The sequence below is a fragment of the Ornithorhynchus anatinus genome, chromosome 4 (genome assembly GCF_004115215.2).
Source record: "Ornithorhynchus anatinus isolate Pmale09 chromosome 4, mOrnAna1.pri.v4, whole genome shotgun sequence".
Taxonomy (NCBI): Eukaryota; Metazoa; Chordata; class Mammalia; order Monotremata; family Ornithorhynchidae; genus Ornithorhynchus; species Ornithorhynchus anatinus.
Genome location: NC_041731.1, coordinates 14,145,950 through 14,167,206, shown reverse-complemented (window position 1 = coordinate 14,167,206; position 21,257 = coordinate 14,145,950). Strand labels below are relative to the sequence as shown.

Genomic DNA, 21,257 nt, shown 5'->3' with positions numbered 1-21,257 from the left:
TGAAATAATTCTCAAGCGGTATGGTGTAGCGGATGGAGCATGGGCCTGGGAGTCGGAAGGTCACGGGTTCTAATTTTGGCTCCGCCGCATGTCTATGTGATCTTGGGCAATTCAGTTCACTTCTCTGTGCCTCAGTTACCTCATCTGTCAAATGGGGCCTGAGACTGTGAGTCCCCCATGGAACAGAGAATGGGTCCAGTCTGATTTGCTTGTAACCAGCCGAGCGCTTAGTACATTGGCTGACACATAGTAAGTGCTTAACAAATACCAATATTATCATTTTTATTATTAAGCCATTCCCCTGCCAGTTCTCTCATATTTACATCTGCTGTTCTCCTGTTACGTCTAGTATCTCCAAATTCTAGCAAAGCACCAAAGAAACAAATACAACTATCTGAAAGGAATGGGACTGTTTTGGGTGGCCATTTTTCTAGATAAAAATGATGCCAAGCATCCCACTGAAGGAATCAGAGGGTGCGGCAGCATCACCTCAGAAGAGCGCCCGCCTTCTCCCTCCTTCCCCGGAGACCAGTAGTACTAGTTGTCACATTTGTTTTCGAGCGTCCACTGGGTGGTATGCACTCTACTAAACACTTGAGAATGTACAACACAAATCCCAGCTCTGCCACTGGTCTGCTGTGTGACCCTGGGTGAGTCACTTCACTTCTCTTTGCCTCAGTTAACTCATCTGTAAAATGGGGATGAAGACTGTGAGCCTCATGTGGGACAGAGACTGTGTCCAACCTGACTACACTGTATCTACACTGGCACTTAAAACAGTGCTTCGCATATAGTAAGATCTTAAATACCATGATTATTATTACACTTATTATTGTTAACTGACATGTTCTCTGTGACATTCTAACAGCGGAGAGGACATAAAAATATTTGCAATTAGAGGAATCAAAAACATCTGAATGGATAACTGAGCAAACATATAAATACTGATGTGGAGGTTGGTTGTAAATGCACAAACACTAGACATTGATACAGAAATGCTAGGAAGTGCATAATGGCACCTTAAGCAACCACCCTGGCAACAGATTCCTTGCCCTGAAGGGGCATGTCCAGAGAGAGGACGGGTGACTCTTCTTAGATTGTGAGCCCATCATTGGGCAGGGATTGTCTCTATCTGTGGCCGAATTGTACATTCCAAGCGCTTAGTACAGTGCTCTGCACATAGTAAGCGCTCAATAAATACTATTGAATGAATTAATGAAACACATATTCGCCATCCTCCCCCGTCAAGCACATCTGTGGAGACAGAGACATCTATTCGCAGATGTGTGGCTCCTGTTTTCTCCCAGGGAAGTTGCCCCATTTGTTTGGACTGAAATCTGCAAAGAGCAGTAATAAAAGTTACTGTCCCCCAGGAGTCATATTGACACGGGCCCCCAAATTGGAGCTCATTATCACCTCACAAACAAAATTCAAACACTCTCTGTTTGGTATCCATTAGAACTCTAGGCTTCTGAAACCTAAATGACCTTCTTGAAGAAGATGAATCTCGCCTCTCACTCCCGTCCTTTCTCTGTCATTGTAGCATCATTTCTCTATTGGATGATCCACTAGATCCAATAATGATAATAATAATAATGATAATAATGGTACTTGTTGAGTGCTTATCATGTGCCAAGCCCTATTTTAAGTACTGAGGTAGATACAAACTAATCGGGTTGGACACACTTCCTGTCCCTCATAGGGCTCACAGTCTTAATCTCCACTTTACAGATGAGGTAACTGAGGACAGAAAAGTTACGGGACTTGTCCAAGGTCCCATAGCAGAAAAATGGCAGAGCCAAGATTCAAACCCAGGTCTTTCTGACCCTGAGACCCACGCTCTATCCACTAGACCACACGCTGCTTCTTATCCAGAAGACTCAGATAGCCCTTTTCCCTTCAACTGTCCTAGAAATGGATTGTTTGGTTAGAAAGCAGTTGCTATGTGCAGATTTTATGAGTTAATTAGATTATAGTTTAGGATATTAACATTGATTAGGTAGGAAGGCTATCATGCCTAAATTGCCGATTGCCTCAGGCAAAGAAAGTGCTATAAAATAGCTATTATGGCAAATCTGTTCTTTGACTAGATCTTGAAGAGGCTGTGATAACATCGGTGGCTCCCCCATGTATCCCATTTCCAGGGAGACAAAGTCACCGTAAAACATCGCTTAATGTAGGAGACTGTGATTCAGTTTCCTCTCTATTCTAACTTCAGCTGTTTTCGTCATCATTTCCCATATGTGCATCTGTAAAAGCTGGAGCAATAGCCAGTAATCATTGTTTAATTTGCCAGATTGTCTTAGGTTCTTCACATGCTTACTTTCAGAGGGGAAAGAGAGAGAAAGTGAGATAGAGAGAGATAAGAGAGCAAGAAAACCAGAGAGAGCGGTCTTTGGGGCTTATTACTCATTTGCAGTGTAACACCGTCACTTAAAACGTAGATCATTTTACGTGGCTCCTGTAGAGAACCCTAAAACTGGAAAAGTCAAGCAGCGAATCAGATAACTATTCCTTCAGTCATGCGACCCGGAAACTCTTGGATCTTGGGATATAATGTGCTCCCTCTCGATGCTCCTTCAGCTCGAAACTGCTCGAGGAAATTCCAGATCCTCTTCCTTGATGTGCTTTGGGCCAGTGGCTCCCTGGGGGTTCTACAGGACTTCTGCAAACATTTGAAGCTCCCCACAAGGGGCAAGGAGATACTGGAGAATCCCCTAGCATTCTATAAGGTGAAGATGCACTTTTGGGTTTTCTGGCTAGTGATTTTTGAGAGTGTGAGCTTCCTTATAACCCTTGATCCATGCAGGAGACTCAACTGCCTCCCAGATGGATTCATCTGTCATTTCAATATGACAGAGGGATGAGCGAATGACCTCCTGTCAGAGGTCTGAATTTCTCTCTGGGCTTTCGGGTCAAACGGGATCCTCATTGTTGTTGTTTAAAATCCTTTGATTGAAAAGTGGCTTGAAAAACCTGTCGGGGATGTAAGAGCTTCTTGCGAGCTGCTTTAAGTGTCTTCCCTGGGCTCACGGATCTGCTGTCATTTCTTCAACAGCTTCAGAAGGTGCCTAAATGGCAGATCTCAATAGAGGGAGTGTAGAAGTTATTTGGAACCCTAAATCACTGGCAAGCGGCAGATCAGGATTAGAACCCAGGTCCTTCTGACTCCCAGGCCCATGCTTTATCCGCTAGGCAATGCTGCTTGAAGTCAAAGGGAATCAAGCTGTAAGTCTGGGAGAGCAAGACACGAGGAGAGCTCACGCACATGAGGCTTGAGTATGCTCAAGATGTATTCAATCAATGGTATTGATTAAGCGTTTACTGAGGGCAGAACACGGACCAAAGTACTTGGGAGTATAACAGAATTGGCAGACATGATCCCTGCTCTCAGGTGGCTCTTGGTACATATTCAGTTCAACATCTATAACATTCTGGAATTTGTAGCAGGGGCTTTGCATAATGTTGGAAAACTTTATCCTTATGCTCCCTCAACATCTCCCCTAATCCTAAACCAGTTTCTGAGAGGGGCTAGCTGTAGAGGATTAGCAGAGTGTCCCAATGGCCCAGTTCACAACAAAATTAACGTGTTCAGCTATTTATAATAATTACATAATATTGACAAATCCCCCAAAATGTAATGATTATGACATCCATTAATAGGAAGGAAAAAGTGGACGGCTTGGAATCGAGGTCTTTTAAAATCTGAAAACGGACAGAGTTCATCTGTGATACGCAATGCTTTGCCAGAATGAAGAGAGAGTGGATGGCACTTGCCCACAAACCTGCTCAGCAGGTGGGTTGAGAGCCTGCCTCAAGATGTCTGGTTAAGAGCAGCAAGAGAACAGCAGCATTCAAATGTCTGCTAGAGTGTAGTCAGACCTAAGGAGGGTTCAGGGTGTTACAAACAAATCCTCCTGAAACTGGGCACCTGTTATAGGAAGAAGTCTTTTAAAACTGACACATTCTTCCTCCTAAATTTCAGTTGCCCTTGGCTTGGTTCCCCCTGGGAGAGTGTACGTGTCTGGAGAAATTCCAAGAGATTTTGCAACGGGAGGCATAAAACAAATGCACTAACCTTTCAGATTGGATCATGAAGATATTGGTAATATTAGCTATTGACCTCTCTAAATGCATGCTCCCTCATTTTCAAAAATTCTGCTTTAGTTGAATTTCCACTGCCTTTCCGCTCCTTGCTCCCCAAGCCCCAAATCTTCCTTCCAAAGCCACATTCTGGTTTGGTGTGTCTCCTTCCTGTTCCCCTGCTTTCAGACGACCCAACCAGGGCTCTATTAGGAACTGTAAGAAAGACTCCCGCACTCAGAAGCCTGCATATCCCCCCACTCCAACCCGTGACCTGACACAAACTATGTGGATGTATAACAGAATTGTCAGTCAGACAGCGAGTGTGTAGGTGTGGGCTTAGAGTGGGGGGAGGCTGGAATTTATTGAGCACTTACTGTGTGCGAAACACCATAATACGCACTTGGGGTAATTCACCACAGTTGGGTAGACGTGATCACTGCCCTCCAGGAGTTTACAATCTAGTGGGTTTGGATCAGCATGGGTGCTATAGATAAACTGGGTGGGAGCTGCATGGATAATGCCCAAAATAAAGAAATCCTGAAGCCTTCTTGCTCCTCCCCCTTCATTTCAGCTTCTCCCTCCCTCTCTTGGCCCTGCCTGGCCTCTCCAGCCTTGCATCACTCTGTCATCCAAACTACTATCACATTAATCCAATCGTTTATCCTGCCCCACCTTGATTAGTGCATATCAGCCTCTTTGCTGACCTCCCAGCCTCCTGTCTCTCCCCACTCCAGTCCACATTTCACTCTGCTGCCTGGATCAATTTTCTGACTTGCTCCTTTCATTCATTCCCCATACCACAGCCCTACAGCACTTATGTACATATCTGTAGTTTATTTATTTACATTAACGTCTATCTCCCCCTCTAAACTGTACGTTCATTGTGGGCGGGGAATGTGTCTGTTGATTGTTATATTGCACTCTCCCAAGCAATTATAAAGTGCTCCACACACAGTAAGCAAGCCCGCAATAAATAGGATTGAATGAATGATTGCATGAAAGGCAGGAAGGCCCCCCTCAACCTTGGCCCCTAATAAACATTTAACAAATACCACAGTTACCATGATTATAATTACTCCTATTATGTCTGCTCCACTACAGCCTGCGGCCTCATAATGTAGCTATGCCCACCTTAAAAGAATGACTTTTCTATGCATAGGGGCCAGGCAGGGTCATCGACTTCAACGACCGGTCATTTGGCCTTAGAACTCCATCACTTTATTTTTCCAAGATGAAAACGATTTGGCTAAGTGCCACGGTGGAGTTTGGATTAAAACCCAGTTATCCCCCAGCGCTGTCTCCTACTCAACTTGGCAAATCTACTTATTTAACAAGAGATGGGGAGTCAGTTCAGGAGCCAATGTATATTTAATCAAGAAATAAACTCAATCAAAAAGTGACATAATAAGTACATAGGGAGACAAATACCACACCCTTATGGTTATTTACAGTGACAGTAGTTAAGGTATTGCCAACTTGTCTAATTTCTCTTCTAATCGAAAGGCAGCTACACACAGCTGTTTCTACAGGACCACTTGCCACCGCCACCCGTCATTTCCATCTGTGTCGCTTCTGCACTAGCGTTTGCTCCCATTATTCACCCCTCCCTCAGCCCCATAGCACTTCTATACATATCCATAACTAATTTATCTACATATTAATATCTGTCACCCCCTCTAGACTGTAAGCTCATTGTAGGTGAGGAATTGTCTACCAACTTTGTTATATTGTACTCTCCCAAGCGCTTACTACATTGCCCTACACACAGTAAATGATCAATAAAATTGATTGACTGATTGACCATCCATCATTCCTAAGTTTTCCCTCTACAACTTTACATGTTCCTTCTCAAAAAACCCATTTTGGAACTCTTAACCATTGCGTTCACTCAAATTTCTCTTGAAGCTACTGAGATTTTTCAGTGACAGAGAATTCTAAGGGGCTTGCAACAGAGAGTTCTGGCTCTCTCCGGCCCAGCCAGGAGACTTGCCAGGTGACTCTGGGGGAGGTGTTTAACCTTTCTAGCATACAATTCCTCAGTTTATAAAATGGTGATAATGACATTTAAGGATGAAGGGCTTTGATATTCTTATATGAAAGGTCCCCTATAAATTATGCTCTTATACGCTCATGGGAAGGAGCATGGTCTAGTGAACAGAGCATGGCCCTGAGAGTCAGAGGGACCTGGGTTCTAGTTCCACTTATGCCACTTTTCTGCTGTGTGAACTTGGGCAAGTCACTTCAATTATCTAGGCCTTCGTCACCTCATCTGTAAAATGGGGATTAAGAGTGTGAGCCCTGTGTGGGCCAGGGACTGTGTTCAACCTGAATAAGCTTTTATCTATTCCAGTGCTTACAGCAGTGTTTAACATATAGTAAGCACTTAAATGCCATTATTATAATCATTATTAATATTATTACTAGGTCCACTGGAGCAGTGGTACCTGAAAAAGTTGGAGAAACTGAGGGTGACCTGATTTACATGAGCAAGAAATGATCACACTTCATCTGACTCAAGAAGGTCAACAAAGACTGACAGTTTCTGCTACTGCCTGATTTCAAAGCTTTGCTGTATAACCTGGGGAAAGTCACTTTAGGTTCCAAAAATAATGACAATAATAATAATGATAAATAATAATTGTAGCATATCTGAAGTGCTTACTGTGCATTAAGTACTGGGGTAGATATAAGTTAATCAGGTCGGACACAGTTTCATACGGGGCTCACAGACTAGGCTTTCATCTTCTAAAATTGCGATGAAAATACCTCTCTTCCTCACAAGGGTGTTCTAATGTTTAATTACGGGTTTGGAAGACAGAGTGACCCACTCGGATGAAATGTGAGCATCAGTCCAGGGTGGTCATTATGACACATGAGCCAATATTTCCAGAAGTTAGGTTGGCACCACAAGTCAACAAACCCTGTTAGATCAAAGGAAACCGGGGCTCCTTTCCTCTAACCTTGCTTCTCTGAAGATGTGTGGCCTATCAGCTCTACAGAAAAAAATGATCCTTCTGAGATGCACGAAGGAAGCATAGATTTGTGAAGATTTAAAGTTCTAAAAAATCAATGCTGCTCAGCCGGCACGGTGAGAGGGGGACCCAGATGGGTTTTATTCTGTCAGTACAGCTCCCTTCATTCCAGTTTCCATAGCTGAGATCGATCATAGGTATTGAGAAAAACTAAACACATGATGGAACAGCCGGATTGATTTCCAAAAAAACATTAATTCCATGTTTGGACACTTCTCATGAACCTCCAGTGGTTCCCCATTCACATCAAACAGAAATGCCTTACCTTTGGCTTTAAAGAAGTCAGTTGGCTTGCGCTCCCTCCTAAATTACCTCGCTGATTTCCTACTACAACCCAGTCCACACACTTCGCTCCTATTATGCTGACCTATTTCCTGGACCTCGATCTGGTCTACCTCACCCCCAAATCCTCATCCATATTAATTATGTCATTTGTTAAGTGCTTACTATATGCCGAGCACTGTTCTAAGCGCTGGGGAGGATACAAGGTGATCAGGTTGTCCCACATGGGGCTCACAGTCTTCATCCCCATTTTACAGATGAGGTAACTGAGGCACAGAGAAGTTAAGTGACTTGCCCAAAGTCACACAGCTGGCAAGCGGCTGAACCGGGATTTGAACCCATGACCTCTGACTCCCAAGCCCGGGCTCTTTCCACTGAGCCACGCTGCTTCTCTGCATATCCTCCCTATAGCCTGACACTCCCTCCCCCTCGATATATGCCAGATCACCACTCTCCCCATCTTCAAAGCCTTATTAATAATAATAATGATAATGATCATTTTGTTAAACGCTTACTAAGCGCTGGGGTAGATACAAGGTAACCAGGTTGTTCCACGTGGGGCTCAGTCTCAATCCCCCTTTTACAGATGAGGGATCTGACACACAGAGAAGTTAAATGACTTACCCAAAGCCACACAGCTTTGGGTAGAGCCGGGTATACGTGGTAGAGCCGGGATTAGAACCCATGACCTCAGATTCCCAAGCCTGTGCTCTTTCCATTAAGCCATCTTCTCAAAGAGACCTTCCCCTATCACTCTCTCATTTCTCCTTCTCTCTCTCCCTTCTATGCTGCCTATGTAGCATTTGTAGCACTTGAGATTAGAGAGAAACAGCAGGGCTTAGTGGAAAGAGCATGGGCCTGGGAATCAGAGAACCTGGGTTCTAATCCAGGGTCCGTCACTTGTGTGTTGTATGAACTTGAGCAAGTCACTGAACTTCTCTGTGCCTCAGTTCCGTCGTTTGCAAAAGGGGGATTAATGGGTCGGAGAAACTGCAAAATGATTTATTTAGGTGGTGCAAATCTGCCGAGATGCTATTAAAGAGGATGTGACTTGGTGAGAAGAAAAATGATTCGGGTGAAGGCCTCCTGAAGTAAAAATAATAATTATCATTATAGTATTTTTAAATGCTTACTATGTTCTAAGCACTAGGGTACGTACAAGTTGATCAGGTCAGAAGGAGTTCCTGTCCCACTTGAGGCTCACAATCTAGAATCTGAATCACAATCCGATGCAGGTGGGATTTCAGAAAGGTTTTGAACGTGAAAAGAGCTGTGAACTGGAAGATCTGAAGCAGAACGAAAGATGTGACCCAGTTTTTGGAGACTGGAGAGAGGAAAATAAGGCAGTGAGAAGGTGAGTTTGGGAAGAACAGAGATTGCAAACTGGGATGAGATACAAAGAGAGAGAGTTGAGGAATGTCTTAAATCAATCAGTAGTATTTACTGAGACCTTACTGTGTGCAGAGCACTTTAATAAGCACTTGGGAGAGTACACTATAACAATATCAATGGATACACTCCCTACCCACAATGAACTCACAGTCTAGAGGGGGAGACAGACATTAGTATATAAATGCTGTGGGGATTGGGAGGAGGGTAAATAAAGGAAGCAAATCAGGGTGAGGCAGATTGGAGTGAGAGAAGAGGAAATGAGTGCCTAGTCAGGGAAGGCTTCTCGGAGGAGATGTGGCATCAGCAAGACTTCGAATGTGGGGAGAGATATGTCTGTCAGATATGAAGCGAGAGGGCATTTCCGGCCAGAGGCAGAATGTGGACGAGAGGTGAGCGGCGCGATTGATGAGATCAAGGTACCGTGAATAGGTTGGCATCAGAGGATTGAATTGCGTGGGCTGGGTTGTAGTAGGAGAACAGCATGGTGAGGTAGGAGGGGGCAAGGTGATTGAGTGCTTTAAAGCCGATGGTAAGGAGTTTCTGTTTGACGCGGAGGTGGATGAGTAACCACAGGGGGTTCTTGAGGACTGGGGAAACATGGACTGAATGTTTTTGTAAGCAGAGTGAAGTAGGGATGGGAGTGGAGAGAGACAGGAGGCAGGAAGGTCAGCACGGAGGCTGATGCAGTAATCAAGTCAGGACAGGATACGTGCTTGAATTGACATGATAGTTCAGATGGAGAGAAAAGGGCAGATTTTAGTGATTGTTGTGAAGACTGAACAGACAGTATTTAGTGATAGATTGAATATGTTGGTTGAGTGAGAGAGACGAGAGATGAAAGAGGTTATGGGCTTGTGAGATAGGAAGGATGGAGGCGCCATCTATAGAGATGGGAAAGTGTGGGGGGTGGGGGGGTGGCGGAGGATAGGGTTGCGGTGGAAAGATAAGGAGTTCTGTTTTGGACATGGTAAGTTTTGAGGGCACTGGTCTGGAGTTTCTGTTTGATGGAGGTTTTTGAGAAGTGAAGAGATGTATGCAGAATATTTTAACAAAGATGATCCTGGCAGCAGAGTGATATATAGACTAGAAAATGGAGAGGCTGGAGGCAGTGAGACGAGTGAGGAGTGGACAAGCTAGGCTTTGACAACTGCCTGTATCAGGGAGGTGGGTATTCTGATAGCAGAGTAGATCCAGGAAATGCTGAGCCATCCACAGTTACAACAATTGATGATGACCCCCCCTCTAAACTGCAAACTCCTTGTGGGCAGAGGATGTGTCTACCAACTTTGTTGTATTGTACTCTCCCAAGCACTTAGTACAGTGCTCAGGACATAGTAAGCACTCAGGAAATACCATGGATTGATTGATTGCCCTGAAGTGGTCCAAAGATCAACTCTGTAGATTTCGTCCTCTCCTACTCACTCCCCTCCCATGCTAACTTTATGATGAATATATCTATATTTAAGGTGCTTGTGGAACAGAGTCACATGAATAATCCACTGTGCTCATAACAATGAGTGATAAAACTGAAAGCAGTAGGGCAAAAGAGATGGAGTGGCAGACAAAAAACTGAAATGTCAAAGTTAATCAGCCCAGGAATTGTTAAAGATCAATCTTCCAATGAGAAACAATGACAATCAAAAAATAAGGCAAACAATTTATTTGTCCTCGATTGAGTGACAGACAAAAACTGAAGTGTCAAAGTTAATCAACCCAAGAACTGTTCAAGATCAATCTTCCAATGAAAGAAACTGACATGCAAAAAATAAGACAAATAATTTATTTGTCCTTCTCTGAAGAATAAAGCATGCAATCCTCACTGAAAAACTTTTCACATCTCAGAGATATGTATATTGCATTTAATTGACAAATTAGTTTCAGAAATCCCTTCAACTGTTCAAAAGATGGAGTCTCCTAGGTTACTAAGCATCTCTATGCCACAACGGATCAAAACTGCAGCCTTCACATGGATGTGGAAATCAACAGAACAATTGATGAAATAAATGGCAAAGGTTCATACTTTCAAATATGCTTAATTAAATTTAATATGTGTTATTCTGAAAGGTGCTTAGAAATGAGACATATGGGTTAATCTTTGGTTTCATCACAGCTGAACCTCATCTCAATGTAAGGCAAAAGCCTGTTTGCCCTTTCCCATTTTTGACCCTTATATGGCATTTATATTGTTTCTAAATAATAGGTTAAGGCTATTTAAGCTGTGATCAGAATCATTTATTCCAAAAATTGAAATCAATTTTATTTATAGGCAGCTAATTTTTCTGTAATCCTCATCGCTAAATGTTGTCCAGACAAATCAAGACTTACAAACAAGCAAAACCAGAGAGTCTTCCACATGGAACCACATACAAACTAAACTAGCAGACACAGAACGGCCCAAACTGCCTAACGACTCTAAAAGATTTCGTGACCACCTACCTATTCTTTCGAGTAAGGTGAGAAAAAATGAAAAGCAAACGTGATTCACTAAGACAGAGCCTTACTTAGGATCCTTACTAAGGATCTTCCGATCCTTAGCCACATCTCAAACCCCCAAAGAGGAACAATTTCTCACCGTTTTCCCTTGATCCCTCTTTCTTTTTTCAAAATCTCCACCTCAGATACTTGTCTTTCCAACCACCAGACAATCAAATCCAAATTTCTGGACCTTTGGAAGCATCTCTTAGTGAAAGAGTCTTGCAGTAACTCCTGCCCAACAGGAAATGTTATAGATTCTGAGACTATTATTAAGGTCCTCAAGGTAGTCACACCAGTTAGGTAACATCACCCAAACAAACTGGAGTTTGTACTGTATATGAAAGGTTAACTGTGCTGCCCTATCCATATAATTAGATACATAATATAGTATTTGTGGGAGCATACGCTACGGTTAATGTTATTAAATGGCTTCATCAGAACCCCTGTTTTTACTAGGTCTCGGTTGGGGTAAACTCTGTTTTTTTAATTAAAATTCTCTTCGTTTTACCTGAGTACACTGCTTCTCCTAGGGATTGGAAAAAGTCATGTAGCCTAGAGCACTGGGGTGTGTGATGACTCAATGGGGGAGCTCACATGTGACCTCATAAAAATGCAACAAACTGGCTAAAGGGGACTTAAGTCATTTTAAGTGCCATTCTCTCAGATGGAAAGTAGAAGTTATAGTATTTGTTAAGCACTTACTATGTTCCAGGCACTGTACTAAGCACTGGGGTGGAAACAAGCAAATCAGGTTGTACTATGTCCCTGATTCACATGCGGCTCATAGTCTCAATCCCCATTTTATAGATGCGGTAACTGAGGCCCAGAGAAGTGAAGTGACTTGCCCAAGGTCACACAGCAGACAAGTGACGGAGCTGGGATCAGAACCCATGACCTTCTGCCTCCCAAGCTCTGTCCACTAAACACGCTGCTTCTCATGTACAGGTTGGGCTGCATAGGAAATCAAGAAGGTAAAGTAGAAGGGTGCAAATCGATTCATGGTTTAAAGCCAATAGTCCTTTCATCTCTGAGTCATTTTCACTGTCAGTTTAGGTGTCCTCGATTAGGCATGGCCAATGTCTGGAGGTTTGCCTGATAAAAAGTAGTTTGGAGACATCCCCATTTGCTGTTCACGTTGGAATTTAATTCCACGATCCAATAGAGCTATTACAAGTTTTGTGGAGAATAAACTGAATTGTCTTCAGGCTCCTGGATACATTATTCGACGGATAGTTATGTTCTCTTGAGGATACGTCCCTATTCATGCAGTTTGTTTTTCAATGTCACTTTTTTGTTATGTGCTGTGCACTGGGTAGACAAGCTAATCAGGTTGGACACAGTCCATGTCCCACGTGGGACTCCCGGTCTTAATCCCCATTTTACAGATGAGGTAATTGAGGCCCAGAAAACTGAAGTCACTTGCCCAAGGTGACACAGCAGACAAGTGGCAGAGCCGGGAATAGAATCCAGGTCCTCTGATTCCCTGGCCCGTGCTCTTTCCACTAGGCCATGTTGCTTCTCAGATAGATGCTCGAGAGGGAAAGTAGATTTGTGCTGGATTTCCAGGTGGATGCTGGGCTGGCCCAGCAGGGTATGGTTTATGGGCCTCTGGCTCCATCTCTTATCTACTAAAATCACTTGTGTCCACTTGCCTTCTCACCTTTCTTACTATTTTCACTGACTCTCTGAGAGGTCCTTCTGCACTGCCTTCAAACATGCCCAGGTCTCCCCATCCCTAAAAAAACTCCTCAGATTCATCCTACTGACTCCCTTCAGCTACTGTTGCATCTCCAGCTTCCCATTCCTGTCCAAACTTCTCAAACCAATATATTCACCCTGCCTCCATTTCCTCTCAGGCATAGGGCTACAACAAATTAAGGGAAAGAAATTCTTCTCCTGGCCTAGTTTATGCAGTAAATGCATAACTAGTTGGCTGAGTTGGACGGTTCATTGCCTACACTCCCTAGTCAGTGACAGACAAGAAACAGGAAAGCAGCACTGCAAAAGGAAACGATTTACTGGGGGAACCATGAAACATTGTTATTAAATTCACAGAATAATAATGTTCCTAGATTTGCATCAGTATATATTATCAAGCAGTTAGAAGCACTGAAAGAATCATCAAACAATCCATGTGCCCATCATTTTAGGGCTCCATCCTGGATTCTTTGCTTTTTTCTCTTCCTCTCTATCCAGGTTTAATTAAGCTGAAATATGTAAGACCACTGATATTTTTATTTCTTGCACACATCCCCTCCACCTCCATAGGTTACCTCCATTTCGTCTGTCCAATCTCAGTGGCTGTAGTAAATGCAAGGAATAATGTCAAAGGGGCTAACTAAACAATAGAGCGGGCAAGACAACTTAAGTGGTGTCCACTCTACTTTTAAATTACTGTTATGAAAAAATAGTAAATTGAGTGTATTTATAGAAATGTAGTGTCACTACTCATGCCAGGTCCTGTAGGAGCTAGGTTCATTATTTCATCTGCCTGTCAGAGATTCTGAGGCAGTGCAGTTAAGTGACTTTTCCTGGGTCCCATTCCATTTCACGGAAAAAGTCATGGAGAGAAATCTTTACTTCCTGACTTCCTCATGCAGAGCTAACAAAAGAAAGTGGGTAGAGTAAGAAAAGCAGTGTGGGATAATAGATAGAGCACGGGAAGGGGGTCAAAAGGTCCTGAGTTCCAAACCTGTCTCTTCCACTTGTCTGCTGTGTTACCTTAGGTAAGTCACTTCATTTCCTCTGTTTCACTTTCCTCATCTGTAAAATGGGGATTGAGACTGCGAGGCCCATGTGGGACATGGACTGTTTCTAACCTGATTAGCTTGGATCTATCCCAGGGCTTAGTACAGTGCTTGGCACAAAGTAAGCACTTCACAAATATTCAAAAAAAAAAAAAAGGTAAGGGGCTCGAATCAGGAGACCTGGATTCTGTTTTAGCTCTGTCACTGGCTAACTGTGTGTTCTTGGGCAAGTTATTTAAACTCTGTGGGCTTCAATTTCTTCATCTGCAAAATGAGAATAATGCCCATCTGAACATCATGACTCTACCCCAGTGTTTATTTCAGTGCTTGTCACAGGGTAGATGTTTCCAAAATGCCATAAGTAACTATGATCTAACCAATGAGGCACTACTTCTTCAGACCTTAGAAGGGCATGGTATGAGAGAACAGAAAAGCTATATCTCAGTTGCTCGATGGCTCAAAGATTTCCTCAAAATGATAAGACAGAAAGATCTTCTATTAAGTTGGTTACGGGCAAAGAACATGTCTGCTAATCCTGTTGAACTATACTCTCCCAACCCCTTGATATGGGGCTCTGCACATAGTAAGCGCTCAATAAATAGGATTGATCTTTTCTGAATCTATCTATAAAAGTGACAATATTTAAGTTTGATTATGAAATCAATTAGACCTTGCTGGGTCATTCATTATAACGACTACAGTTGGCCAACAGTGACAATATGGTCTTCTTCCTCTACTGGTTCTTTTACCAGTTTTACCGGCTACAAATATACAAAGACTGGTAGGGACATGCCCGAAACCTGGCTGTTTCTTGTGTCTGCCGGTCAATCACAATCAAAGAGGGAATCAAGAGGCAAGAAAGTTAAATCTCCACATTCCCTGTAGATTTCCAGCTCCTCATGGGCAGGGATCAGGTCTACCAAATATACTGTATTGTACATTCCCAAGCACTTAGTCCAGTTCTCTGCACACAGTAAGCGCCGAATAAATACTAATTGATATTCACCTTTCAAAGAGCCTGCAGACATAGAGAGGTGTGCAGAAAAATGAATAAACTGAATTACTTGGGCACAGACTCTCTCTCGAGGTGACACCTGATTGGATATTTTCTCCCAGAGTTTAACGTGTAAATTGCTATCGCCTCGGTTAATTAATAAGGGATTACCCTGCTTCCACTGCATTGTCCTACTAGCAGTCATTCCTATGGCCTGGAAGAACAATGGTTTCAAATTATAAATCTTACCACCTGTCAACAGTTTAGGCAACATTAGTTTATGCTGTGTACATTAATGCCCTTGACACACACTTGAAGCCACATGGCTTGAAAAACCCACTTAAAGGGCACCACATGGATTTGAAGGCGCTTGGATCATTTTATTCCTAATGTTTTTATTTGTTTGTTTATTTTTAAAGCTTGACCAAAGTCTCTTGTGACAAGACTCAGTTCTGGAATTAACAATCCTCTGTGCAAAATGTGTGGCTGTACTCTCTAGATGTCTTTTCTCAACTTGATTTACGACATCAACAAGCCCCACATTATAGACACATGTGGTTCAGCACTTGGGAAATGTTTTCTTATCCTTGATGAAAATATCAGGACCCCCAAAATATATAGGGCTAATTTTAGTTCTCCCTGAGGGAATATCAGGTTTCTTCCAGTTTCCATGAAAACACTGACACCGTGTGGTAGGAAAACCCCACATGGAGTTCCACGCTACATTGCCTTAACGGCACACAAATTTCCAGCTCTGCGATTTTTGGAACATTCCCGGCTAGCTGAATCAATCAATCCGTGGTACCTGAGTGCTTACTGTGTTCAGAAACTTGCAAACTTGGACAAATTTCTCTAAAACAGCACTTAGAATAGCAGAGCATAAAACTGATACAGCAAAATCCACTGAGCTTTTTTCAATTGTTAATAAAATCTTAAATTATTCCTTCTTGATGGAATAAAGCACTTGGTGTTATTTTATAATTAAGTGGCAGATTATCTCATGGATACATAATTTTAAATAAAAAAGTTACTGTCTGTAGTAATTGGGTAACTATTTGGATGCTATGTAAAATGGGGATTAAGAGTGTGAGCCCCACTGGGACAGACCTGTGTCCAACCTCAATAATTTGAAGCTACCCCACTGCTTATAAACAGTGCTTGGCACCAAGTAAGCACTTAACAAGTACTATTACTACTACCTCAGGGGCTAAAAGAAGGGTTAGAGATTTGAGACAAATAATGTTCATTCAATAGTATTTATTGAGCGCTTACTATGTGCAGAGCACTGTACTAAGCGCTTGGGATGAACAAGTCGGCAACAGATAGAGACAGTCCCTGCCGTTTGACGGGCTTACAGTCTAATCGACTAATGTTATAAGTGTTCTGTTATGGAAATTGTCTGACATATTCCCAGTGGCTAATTTTCATAGTAGCGATGATAACAGTAATATCTATTAAGTTGCTTCTACGAGTTAAACCCTGGAAAAGACAGCAGATGCACAGATTGGACACAGTCCTAGCTCCAAAGCACCTTTTCAGGCAGTTAGTCCTGAAAAGACTGTTTTTCTAGGAATGACACCATAGTCTTTATTGAAAAAGATAAAATGAGATAATATATCCTGGATCAACCTGTGGCAAACACATTGAGCAAAGTCCAACATATATCAGAGATGAGAAGCAGCATGGCCTAGTAGAAAGAGAATGGGCCTCAAAGTCAGAGGGCTTGGCTTAAACCCTCTTCTCCCCCCTTTCCCTCTGCTCCTCCCCCTCTCCCGTCCCATCCCCTCAGCACTGTACTCATCCGCTCAACTGTATATATCTTCATTACCTTATTTATTTTGTTAATGAGATGTACATCACCTCGATTCAATTTATTTGCTATTGTTTTAAGGAGATGTTCTTCCCCTAGATTCTATTTATTGCCATTGTTCTTGTCTGTCTGTCTCCCCCGATTAGACGCTAAGCCCGTCAAAGGGCAGGGACTGTCTCTATCTGTTACCGATTTGTACATACCAAGCGCTTAGTACAGTGCTCTGCACATAGTAAGCGCTCAATAAATACTATTGAATGAATAAATGAATGGCTTCAAAACACAGCTCCATCACGTGACTGCTGTTTGACTATGGGCAATTCACTTCTCTGGGCCTCAGTTACCTCATCTGTACAGTGGGGATTAGGTCTGTGAGCTCCTTATGGAACATGGACTGTCTCCAACCTGGTTACCTTGTATCCACCCCAGAACTTAGTACAGGGCTTGGTACATATAAATGCTTAACAAATGCCATTAAAAAAAAAAAAGATTGGCCCTAGCTCTGATCCAATTCAATATCTCAATCAAATGCATTTACTGAACACTTCCTGTGTGCAGAGCACTGTACTAAGTGCTTGGGAGAGCACAATATAACAGAGAGTTGGTAGACATGTTCGCTGTCATTAAGTAGTTTACGGTCGGCAGTGGTGGGACGGCGGGGACATGTTGACACTCACATTAAAACAGACTAGGATAGGGCAAATAGTAGAGTATATCTGTCTGCACTGACAACCTGAAAGAATCAAGAGCATATTCTTCAAGTTTACATGATACGGTACTTATTTGGATAGGATTGCTAACGCCTTGGAAAACAAGAAGGAAATCCAAAGTGACCAAGTTGGAAAAATGGCTTACTCATATGAATGAAGTTCAATTAGGACAGGAACAAGGGCCTGAATTAAGGGGGGTGGGGGGGAAAACCCCAAAACAAATACATGATGGAAAACACAGCTGGTTAGGCTGACTGAGGTAAAACACACACAAAACTAGAAATCATACTTGACCAGATGCTGAATATGAATCAGCAATGGGTGAGATCAAGCCAGGGCTTTTACCCTGGGAAGCAGCATAGTCTAGTGGATAGAGCACAGGCCTGAGAGTCAGAGGACCTGGGTTCTAGTCCCCACTCTGCCAGGTTCATTCATTCATTCAATCACATTTTTTGAGGGCTTACTGTGTGCAGAGCACTGTACTAAGCATTTGGGAGAGTACAATCCAACAATAAACAGACACATTCCCTGCCCACAATGAGCCAGGTGCCTGCTGTGTGACCTTGAGCAAGTCACTTAACTTCTCTGTACTTCAGTTACCTTGTCTGTAAAATGGGATTCAATATCTGTTAGTAATAATGTTAAGCGTTTACTATGTGCCGAGCACTGTTCTAAGCGCTGGGGTAGATACAGGGTCATCAGGTTGTCCCACGTGGGGCTCACAGTCTTCATCCCCATTTTACAGATGAGGTAACTGAGGCACAGAGAAGTTGCCCAAAGTCACGCAGCTGACAAGTGGCAGAGTGGGATTAGAACCCATGACCTCTGACTCCAAAGCCCGTGCTCTTTCCACTGAGCCACGCTGCTTCTCTAACCCAAGTCCCTTGACTCCCTGGCCCATGCTCTTTCCTCTAGGCCAAGGGAATGGCTGTGTCTAGCATTGCCTCTCAACTCTACTGTACTGACCTCTCCCAAGTGCTTAGTACAGTGCTCTGCACACAGTAAACACCCAATAAATGCAACTGATGGTCTCCTTTATTTGTGCTTGAAACATGCTCTCTCCCTTTTGTCACTTTATAATTACATATCAGAGACTAGATAAAAGGAGGTGTTTGCTTATATACCCCTCCAGAGGGACTGAGGGTGTGTAGTACTGAGGGTGAGAAGCAGCGTGGCGCAGTGGAAAGAGCACGGGCTTTGGAGTCAGGGCTCATGAGTTCGAATCCCAGCTCTGCCACTTGTCAGCTGTGTGACTGTGGGCAAGTCACTTCACTTCTCTGTGCCTCAGTTCCCTCATCTGTAAAATGGGGATGAAGACTGTGAGCCCCACGTGGGACAACCTGATTCCCCTGTGTCTACCCCAGCGCTTAGAACAGTGCTCTGCACATAGTAAGCGCTTAACAAATACCAACATTATTATTAGTAACACCTTAGAGACGCAACACCATTGTTTTTGTGATTGTTACTTCAAGGTTACGTGGCCACTCTCTGCACAGAGTGTCACTCGGTAGTGGGTGGCGCCCTGCTTAAGCCACTGTGATTTTTGCATTTCCTGAATTCATTCCTAAATCCCCTCACCCACATTCTCCAAACCTCACCCAAACCACCAAGGGCTGGCTTTAATGGGCAGTGACTATTAACCCTTCTGGAAGGATAAAATAGTAATAAACAAACTAAGCATCATCCTAGAGTCATCTAAATGCCTTTCCTGGAGAGCCAACAAAGAAACAATCTCGACCTTCTTTTTCTCAAGCCCCCGGGACAGCAGGTAAGCCTTGTGGGTGTGGTTAGTGCAAGCACCTGCACGCAGGGTTAGTACTTACATTATGGCTTATTTCAGTTGCAGATTTTAAAGCCCCCTCATCACAGTCCACACTCGGCACCTCCTGCTCTCCGGCCTAAAATACAAGCAAGTAACCAAAGAACCGCATCATTGTAGTGTGTGTACAATAAGGAGAATGGGGTTGGAGGGCAGGGGAGGGGAGAGAGAAACAAACCAACGAACAGCAAAAGACCCCAACACATTAATATGAGCAGATATGGTAAAGATATGGTTAGGAAATGTGATGCTCGGTTGGGTTTGGCTAGGAATATTTCATCTTTGCCAAGATGTCTTCATTTCCTCCTCAGAATTGTACGATGTTACTTTTCTGTCTTTTCTTCTTCCCATCCCCTGACTTCTTTACAACTTAATAATAATAATTGTAGCATTTGTTAAGCACTTACTGTGTGCCAGGCACTGTACTAAGCACTGTGGGGGGAGAATACAAGTAATTTGGGTTGGACACAGTCCTGGTTCCTCATGGGGTTCACATTCTTAATCTCCATTTTACAGATTAGGTAACTGAGTCACAGAGAAGTGAAGTGATTTGGGCATAAGGTCATACAGCGGACAACTGGCAGAGCTGGCATTAGAACCCCACTACCTTCTGACTCCCAGGCCCAGGCTCTATCCACTACGTCACGCTTAAGAGTTAGGAGTTAGGGACCACTGTTTTGTATCCAACCCAAGATTTCCCATCTTCAGTGAGGCAGATTCAAAATTGTAGAGAAAAACAGAGAGAGAAAATGAGAAAGGATTGCGGTAGGGCTCCAATCAGGAGACACAGGATAGCTTTTAGAAACAGGACCATTTAGCCTCCCTTTGAATCTTGCAAGCTGTGCATGTCCCAAAACAGTTCACACATTATTGTTCCTGGAGAAGTTCTGGTAGTTAATCTTGTGGGAACAACTGTTACGTATTACTATATTTGAATGCAATTCGGGGTTAATATTTTTTTAAAGATCAGGATTATGCGAGGCTCCCACCAAACCATTACACTAGTCAAAAATAAACGTTTAGTGGTGAAATTGCTGGAAGAAATATTTAAGTAGTAAAGAAAAAAAAAACCCAAGTTTTTTTGTGGTTAAAAATGAACTACTTTTAGAATACACTACCTAAGGGAAATACGCAGGCAGCATTAAAATAAGTGCCTCTGTGAAGTATTTTTATAGTGCTTGGTAAATGTTCCAAGCTATTAAAAAATCACATAAACTAACATTAAGCACTTAATACCATTTAAAAAAAAAACGGAAGGAAGGAATAGTCCAGTGAGAGATTCCAGCAAACAGATTAAACTCTCCAAAGAGTTCTGTTATAAATCAATCAGTGGTATTTATTGAGCACTTCCTGTATGCACCGTACTGTACAAAGAGCTTGGGAGAGCACAATACAACGGAGTTGGCAGACTCATTCTCTGCCCATTAGGAGCTTACGGTTTAGAAGGGGAGATAGACATTAAAATTAATTATGGTTATGTACATAAGTGCCGACCCTCTCAGGGTTGCACCCGGAGAGTTTCCAGCACTCTACCAGTCTCTGCTCCAGGAGGGAAAGTCAAGCAGAGGCCTACCCTTTCCATTCCTAACTTGGCCAGCGGCTAGCAAATGGAAGGCCAACTGCTACAAGTCAAGACTCCCCTATGCTGGAAAGCAGCGGCACGGGACAGGCTTGAGGGTGGAGACTAAAGTTGACTGGGTGGAAGGAGGCAATGGAAAAACCACTTCTGTATGTTTACCAAGGAAACTCTCTGGAAATGCTACCAGAACGATAACAGATGGAGGTGGGGCCCTCTGGGAGAGATGCCTCCGTGGTGTCGCTACGGGTCGGAGACGACTCGTCAGCATAAGACAAGACATAAGTGTGCTGAGGGCCTGAGTGAGGGTGGGGTAAATATCAAGTGCTTAAAG

General features: G+C 43.1%; 1 protein-coding gene across 6 annotated transcripts in view; it reads right to left on the bottom strand.

Annotated features, from left to right (window-relative positions):
- The window catches only part of COBL (cordon-bleu WH2 repeat protein), a 235,645-nt gene that overhangs the window by 115,730 nt on the left and 98,658 nt on the right, over positions 1–21,257 (bottom strand). For 5 of the 6 annotated variants that reach the window (XM_029062151.2, XM_029062154.2, XM_029062155.2 and 2 more), the window contains one exon: positions 19,352–19,426. The exons of the other annotated variant lie outside the window; for it this stretch is intronic. In XM_029062151.2, coding sequence (XP_028917984.1) covers positions 19,352–19,426 — 75 coding nt within the window. The remainder of the gene's footprint in view (positions 1–19,351; positions 19,427–21,257) is intronic. 6 annotated transcript variants of the gene reach the window in all.